Here is a 7,225-nt window from a genome sequence, read left to right as displayed (position 1 = left end):
ATTAACGTGCAAGAGGTTTCTTGTTGTGTCCTGTTAAATGAATGAAACCTGCTAATTTGCAGAATATATACCTCCCCCAACGTCCATCTATATGGGGGGTGGGGGAAGGGGGGAGAACCAGAAATGACACTTCTTCTAGGAAAACATCAGTTTGGTCATTAGATAACTGGTGGAGCAGTAAACTTTTGTTTGTGCATGCACATGCAAATCAAATATCCTAAGCTATCAAAACAATAATAAATGTTCAGACGCATTTGACAGGAAAGGATAACTAGGATGTTCCAAAGGGGGGCTGACCTTTCTTGATGAAGAAAGGATGTCTCAAAATAGTACGGAATCAGAGATACAAAATGCAGATTCATTTTAATGTTAGTAGAAACCGGTTCTTTTTCCCTTGAAGAGGGGATTCCTGATAAATCCCATGCAAACCAGATCACATACTACAACTACAATAAATGCCCTTAATGACTTCATATAAATGGTGGACGTCAGATCATGAGCAGAAATAGAAATCTCCAAGAAAATTTCCGTCAAAGCCAGTGGAATTGCAGTAAGATTTGTATTCTGAATTACTGTTCATTGATGTGGAAGCGCTGAGCAAGTAAAGAAAGGCATTATTTTTTAAGAACAAGTCAGCAGAAACCAAAGCTGAATGGGTGGTGATTGCTATACATATCAGCTAACAAGGACAAGGAAAAACTCCAGAATGGAAAAACTTAATGATTTTAACCCACAGATGTCATAAATGACAAGTACAAAAAATATATGACAGATGTTAGGAACTATCATTAAATTATAAAGCGGTGACTGTGACAATGAAGTGTCCATACTTAAAATGATCAGCAGCAAAGGATATTACACAGTTTATCACTGTACCATCCCAGGATTTTAAATTTTATAACAAAAATCAACTCCTATAGTACAGTTCTCATGCCAAGTTTCTTGGCACAAACGATGGTTTTATATGATCAACATCATCCTTCACCTATATTGACAGTCCATTTTCCAAATCCTTGATGTCCACCACGGAACGGGAGCTTCTCATCAGCTTGAATAGCTGGTAATATTTGATGTCAATCCTCCACCTTGCTTCAGTGACCTACATATGTACTATTATTTCAACATAAGTTTATGGACAGACATGGAAAAAAATCAATGGAAAATCTGTAAAGTGCGTTTGTTTTCTCTAATGCCTTGACCATAAATGAATTTGGCATTGTTCAATGCTTTCAAGCTCAAGCTAATGGCTGAACAGAGTAATTTTACCTCAAAATATTGTTGCTAAGTATGTGAAATGCTGAATGAGAATACAGGGAGCTGCGAGAATAACAATTGGGCAGAGGGACTTGGAAGAAGGCAAAGAGAAGATAAACATGTTGGGCACACAGATTTTCCATATGTTGCACAACATAAAACGTTAAAGAAACACAAAGACCAGAGTTCAGGGCTGCACAGAATTTACTGTACCACAAATTTAAGTTCCCAAGAATCGTCTCTTTGTCCAAATTCCAACCTAGTCAATCTTAAATAGATCTTCGCTAAGCTATTCAGCTATAATTTGAAATCATATAGTAATCCCTAAATTTCTGGCTATCCAAAAAGCAAATAAAGGCTCCAATCTGTCCTACATCAGAAGGGGCAACACTTGCAACCTAAATATTTTGAACTCGTTTGTCCCACAACCATAGCCTTATGTTCTATACAATTATTAGCAGAAGTTCTATGTTTTTGCCAAAAAACTTCAGCAAAGCATAGACTCACTGGTGCAGAAAATATCACATTTTCCATCCCTCTTTATTTCTAATGAATTTATTATTTCTTTCCTCTACTCTTTTTGCAAAAAAATAAAACAAAATAAAAAATAAAATAAAACCTGAATTTGATGGCTAGCAAACATTAGAAAGACAGGCACTGGATTGTTTTGACTATGGCTTATTTGATTAGTTACATTATCGCTCAAATAAGCATTTAGTTCACGTGTGAAGCTCAGAAAAATGGTTAACCAGAAATACACATCGTATGGAGAGCAATATCTTCATTGGAAAATCTTGAGAAAATCCTAGCTAGAAACCAAATCATTTACACAGATAAAAGATGACATCTAACACTATCTCATAAATACACGGGAAATTTTAACATGGCATTGGAAAATAACAATACAAAACACAGTGAACAGCGAAGAGTTGGCAAGGAACAGGTCATCAAGATCTTCCTGATTTAGAATGTTCCAGACCAAAACAGACAAGTGACTCCCTAACAAGGCAAAGGATGTTAGGATTGACCTGTGAGAATCTATAAAAAAGAAACACACAACTGTATGCATGAAGCTGTGCAGAATATATTGCGAGAGTCTAAATTATTCTGAACTGCTGCAAAGAGCTCAGAAATAGTTAAGCAATTGGAATTAAACTTACTTGAGGCTAACAAATTAAAAAAAAAAATTCAATATCAAGACTGCCCACTCCAAGGGGCTAAGTTTCAGAAAGCCTTTTCTCAAGAGTCTGAGTTTTTTTTTTTTTTTTTCCATCTCTTACAACCATAAGCCACTGAAAACAGCATCGTATGTTAATGAATGATTCAAATCTTTTCCTTCCGTTTTTTCTGGGTTTTCTCTAAATTTGGAATTTATCACTTAGCAAGTTTCATACCAGGGCTCAATCCAATTAAGTCCTCAGTTTCGTCATATATGGATCTTGTATCTTAAAATGGGAACAAAATATTCAAACCTCCAGACATAGCATAAAAGGGAAATAAAACATGTAATTCCTCACATAATAAATATAACCAATGGAGTATATAACAATTAGCATGGAAATAATGGCCTAAAGCTAGGAATTAAACCTTCTATTAACAAAGATAACACTTTCAGGAAGCTCTTCCAGATCCAAAGAAAGTCATTTGTCAACTCCTAAATTTATTCACTTCAAACTTTGCATGGCTACTTGTCTTGGTCAGCTCTAAATCATCATATACACAACATATTAAACTCTATTGTTGTTTCTATTCTACCATGCACATCATTGTGCGATCAGTGGTACATAAAACTACGATCAATGCAAATATAGGGCTGTAAATTAGGAAATCAAGTAAAAGCATAATTCACATTAAACTCTTACTGTTCCTATGATAGCATGACATAATATTAAAAATACATGTAGCATATGAATCATACATAAAAAATGGGCTTTGAATACCATACCTTCTAGTCATGATCCTTTTAAAAACGGAACCATTTCTTTATGGTACTTTCTGGTGGCTTCAACAAATTCCACAGCAAAAGCCTCATCCTCTGGGTAATATGCAATGGGATCACATAACAGAGGCTGGGGAAGGTCAAGCACACCTTCAAGTATTGCATGAAGACAGTAAGCTGAGTACGTGATGTGGTATCCTCCTTCTTGGACGATAAGAATCTTCCCACCACTGTGTTTATTTGCCAGACTATGAACTATCCGTCCAATCTCTCTATAGCCATCCATTGTCAAGCATTGCCTTCCATTTGGATCAAACTGAAGCAAGCAATGCGACTCAGTAAGGAGATCAAAGTTTTAAACACTAACGTTTTAGAAAAAGAAGGCAAAGGCAAAGTCTGAGAAATGCTCATCAAAGAAGTACAATTATAGCTAGAGATGATGGCAATCGAGGAACTTCATAACAAACATGCAGAGTCCAAGTTATGAGGAAAACCATAAAAAGAAGAAAAGGGAATCCATCTGGGGGGTGTGTGTGAGAGAAAGAGAGAACAACTTAGGATGCATAAATTTGAAAGGGGACACAAATATTTTCATATTTATTTTCCATAGCCAAGTTACTAATAATTTGCAGTCTAGAAACACAAAACTGACGTTTTAGTCTAGAAAGCTCTCTAGAATATTGAATATTAGTACATGTATAAAAAAAAATATATACAAAAAATTGAAGTACAAGGTTTAACTGGTTCAAAAGCTTGCCTTTTTCTCATGTATCCATAATTCACTCAGTTGTCTCCTGTGCTTTGCTACTTTCAGCTTGTATAACACAAAAAAGGATTAAAAAGAGAGGAGAAGGGGGAAAGGATTAATTAATGATCAATCTAAAGGTCTCTTCCATATAATTTTTCATTTTTCCTTTTTCTACATCCTGTACAGCTGTGAACATTTTTCAATGTCATATGCCGTACTCATTTCAGTTCTTCAGTTCTTCAGTTTCCCTCTCACTATTACTCCTCGGTGTATTCCCATTAGACATGTTATATGGAAATATATAAATGCACAAAAAGTTAACATATTTATGCATGTATAATTATATTGTCAAACTAATATGCATATGTTTACATGCATAACCTTACCTCATAACATAGTAACAATCTGGCAATGTTCTATCATCGAATTAAGGGTACTTACAGCACTTGAATCTTGGCCAACAACAAAAACTATCATATCAGGTTCAAATTTGTGAACAGCTGGGACAACTAACTCCTTCATGGCATACCCATATCCCCTATCGCCTGTCCCATTAGGAAGGGGTATGTTCAAATTGTAGCCAAAACCCTCTCCTTCACCTAGCTCACCAACAGATCCATTCTGTGGGTGAGATGGACCCCATGAACCATGGTTCATATGAAGGGAAACGGTAAGTACTTTATCAGTCCGATAGAATCCCTCCGCTGTTCCATTTCCATAATGAACATCAATGTCTATAACTGTAACCTTTTTGCACCCTGAATCTAAGGCCAATTGAACCGCAAGACCAGCATTGTTAAGGAAGCAATACCCATCTGCTTGTTTAGGTTGAGCATGGTGACCAGGCGGCCTAACCAATGCATAAGCAAGCTTTCCATGCCCGTCAAGAATATGCTTCATTGCTGATAGTGTAGTGCCAGCAGCAAGAAGTGCAGCATCCCATGAGCCAGGATTTAAGAAAGTTCCGGCACAAATCATCTTCCCTCCTTGTTTATCTGCTTCAACTAGTTCATCTATGTACTCTGCTATTTTAACATAAATGAAAAAAATCAGACACGATGCAACAGATTGAAAAAAATAACCTATTTGCTTTCTGCCAATAAAACATATAAGCAAAAACTCTAAAACTCTAAATGGCTTCAAGATAGCAACTTTACTATTCAATTGGTTCAAAACTAGGGAATTGCTGATCTGAATAATAAGAATGAAAGAGTTACCTGGGGCGTGAAAAGAGAGCAATTCAGGGACTTGAGCAGTTCTGCCAAGTTGCCAAGAAATGTATGGATAGATGGGACCTTTCTGAAGTATAGAGACCATGTTCTTGATCCTGTCTGAGTTCTCTGGGTGCTTCTCCAACACGTCTAGGAACCCAGGATCAGTTCCTGAGTCAAAAACTCCCTTTCCAGTTTCATGGTTTAGCATGCCCTCGTGCCAGAACACGTCTATGATCTTGTTTGAGCAAGCAGCTGCCATGGCTGACAGCAATTCTTAGAGGATTTTAAGGTGAGACTGCGAGAATGGGGAGAAATTTTAGAAAAAAAATTTAGCGCATTAAATTAAATTTTTAAAAGAAAAAAAGAAGAAGGGAAGTTACTTTACCCAACTATTTGTTGTAACATGGTCGCGATAAAATTACCTCTTAACTATTAAACTTTTGAATTAGGTATTAAAGTGAAGGTCATTATTACACAATTATTTTTTATGAATTACACGAAGTTAAATTGGTTATTTTTTATTTCACAATATAATTAGCTAGTAAAGTTATTGTATTCCAAGGAACAATATATTATTCCAATAGTATAATAATACAATTGTTTTTAATTTTTATATTTTTAAGCTAAAGTGATCTTTTTACTATGATATAATAATTTTTTATAAATTATATGGGATTAGATTAATTTTTTTGTTTGATATTAATGTAAACCTCAGCCCAAAAAAAGAGTAATATTTAATTTAAAAATAATAAATTAAGAGAAAAATTTTATGAGTATGAATGGAAATGTCAAATGAATTAGTTTAAAAAAAAACTATAATGATTCAAGTAAATAAAATTATACATAACATTTGGATTTTTTTATGTAAAATTATTGATTATTGAATTTTATGATATTAAATATATAATTTAATCTGATTATTTGATTGGACTAAATATTTATAAGAAATATCCTAATATATTTTATTTTTAAATAAAAATTATAGGTTAATCAAAATTTGATAAAGCGTTGTTAACAATCAGAAAAAATACAAAAACTGGCATATAGACTAGGTATGATATTTTTGTAAATAAATAAAAGTGGCCTCCTTTCTACTTATGTACCGGCCGACTGTTCTAGTCGATCAAAATAGAGAAAGAGCTAAAAAAACCTCCTTCGATTCTTCTTCTTCTTGCTTCCTTTACTTAAACATTGGTGAAAAGGTGAACCTTTGTTGAGAAATTTACACCAAAAAATAGCAAGACGAGAAGAATAATGGGAGGGGATTAGGACTTAGAGAAGGAAACAAGAAACTTTGGGGGGGGGGGGGAAGTGGAAGAGAATGGGGGGGGGGGGGGGGAAGAAATAGAGGGTGAAAATATTGATAAAAGCCCATAAATTGAACTAATAACTTGGTTGAGAAGATATTTTTTTATCTATTATTTTGTTGTTCTATTTATTTTATAAGAAAAGAATGGAAAACCCTTAAATTTTGATCGTTAACACGTCGAAGAAAATTAGTTATATTAACATGAGAAGGTTGAAAACTAGAAGAAATTATGGGAAAAATTAAAATAAACCAAGTAAAAACTCTTCCTTTGAAACCGGCCATGGATGGGTAATTGGTAAATGATAGGAATTTGTTTGAAACTTGTGAATATATGTGACTATATGAATGAAAAATTATTTTAAAATGAGTTTTTAGTTGGGTTGAAATTTGTATGTTCTTTGCATGGGAAGACAATGTTAGTTGTGGTATGTTAAAGAATTTTTTGTGAATAGTTATGCTAAAAATCAAATATATATTAGGGTGAAGAATTAATGAGTAAGAAGAAAAGAACTTGGAATTTTTGTTGAGTTAGGAAATTTTATAGGGACAAAAGTGTTGGATTTGATTACAATAGCCTTGTAAATTGTATTGGTGTTAGAATAAATATGCTTAGGATTGATAGTTAGAATAATTTTAGATATTAATTAAATGGACCAAATGGTTGGTGGTAAGATTAAAAAAGTTTTAAATAAATTTAAATACATATCAAATATATGTTACTCCAAGTATTGTGAGTTGATAAGTATGATAAATGAATGTGT

General features: G+C 33.9%; 1 protein-coding gene across 3 annotated transcripts; it reads right to left on the bottom strand.

The window, feature by feature from the left end:
* Nucleotides 1-707: 707 nt before the first annotated feature.
* Nucleotides 708-5,515, bottom strand: LOC105117920 (histone deacetylase 8-like). Of its 3 annotated transcripts, none has more exons than XM_011015734.1 (4): nucleotides 5,159-5,515; nucleotides 4,383-4,966; nucleotides 3,200-3,509; nucleotides 708-1,110 (listed from the first exon to the last, which is right to left on the bottom strand). In XM_011015734.1, the coding sequence occupies exons 1-3, from the start codon at nucleotides 5,412-5,414 to the stop codon at nucleotides 3,207-3,209; spliced, it is 1,143 nt and encodes a 380-aa protein (XP_011014036.1). In that variant the 5' UTR covers nucleotides 5,415-5,515; the 3' UTR covers nucleotides 708-1,110; nucleotides 3,200-3,206. The 3 variants fall into 3 exon arrangements, with proteins under 3 accessions (XP_011014036.1, XP_011014034.1, XP_011014037.1); XM_011015732.1 differs by having other exon boundaries at nucleotides 708-1,099; nucleotides 5,159-5,514; XM_011015735.1 differs by having other exon boundaries at nucleotides 708-1,099; nucleotides 4,383-4,963; nucleotides 5,159-5,513.
* Between the last annotated feature and the right edge of the window lie 1,710 nt (nucleotides 5,516-7,225).

This window comes from Populus euphratica, unplaced genomic scaffold, assembly GCF_000495115.2.
Source record: "Populus euphratica unplaced genomic scaffold, PopEup_1.0 scaffold1615.1, whole genome shotgun sequence".
NCBI classification, from domain to species: domain Eukaryota; kingdom Viridiplantae; phylum Streptophyta; class Magnoliopsida; order Malpighiales; family Salicaceae; genus Populus; species Populus euphratica.
The sequence above is the reverse complement of the archived record's forward strand: the minus strand, read 5'-3'. Positions and strand labels throughout refer to the sequence as shown.

Excerpts from the sequence above, each read along its gene's own strand:
- LOC105117920 (XM_011015734.1), bottom strand. The coding sequence starts at position 5,414 with ATGGCAGCTGCTTGCTCAAACAAGATCATAGACGTGTTCTGGCACGAG. Across the intron at positions 4,967-5,158 it reads GCTCTCTTTTCACGCCCCAG|CAGAGTACATAGATGAACTA; the intron begins GTAACTCTTTCA and ends ATGTTAAAATAG. Across the intron at positions 3,510-4,382 it reads TTGGCCAAGATTCAAGTGCT|TTTGATCCAAATGGAAGGCA; the intron begins GTAAGTACCCTT and ends TGCTTGCTTCAG.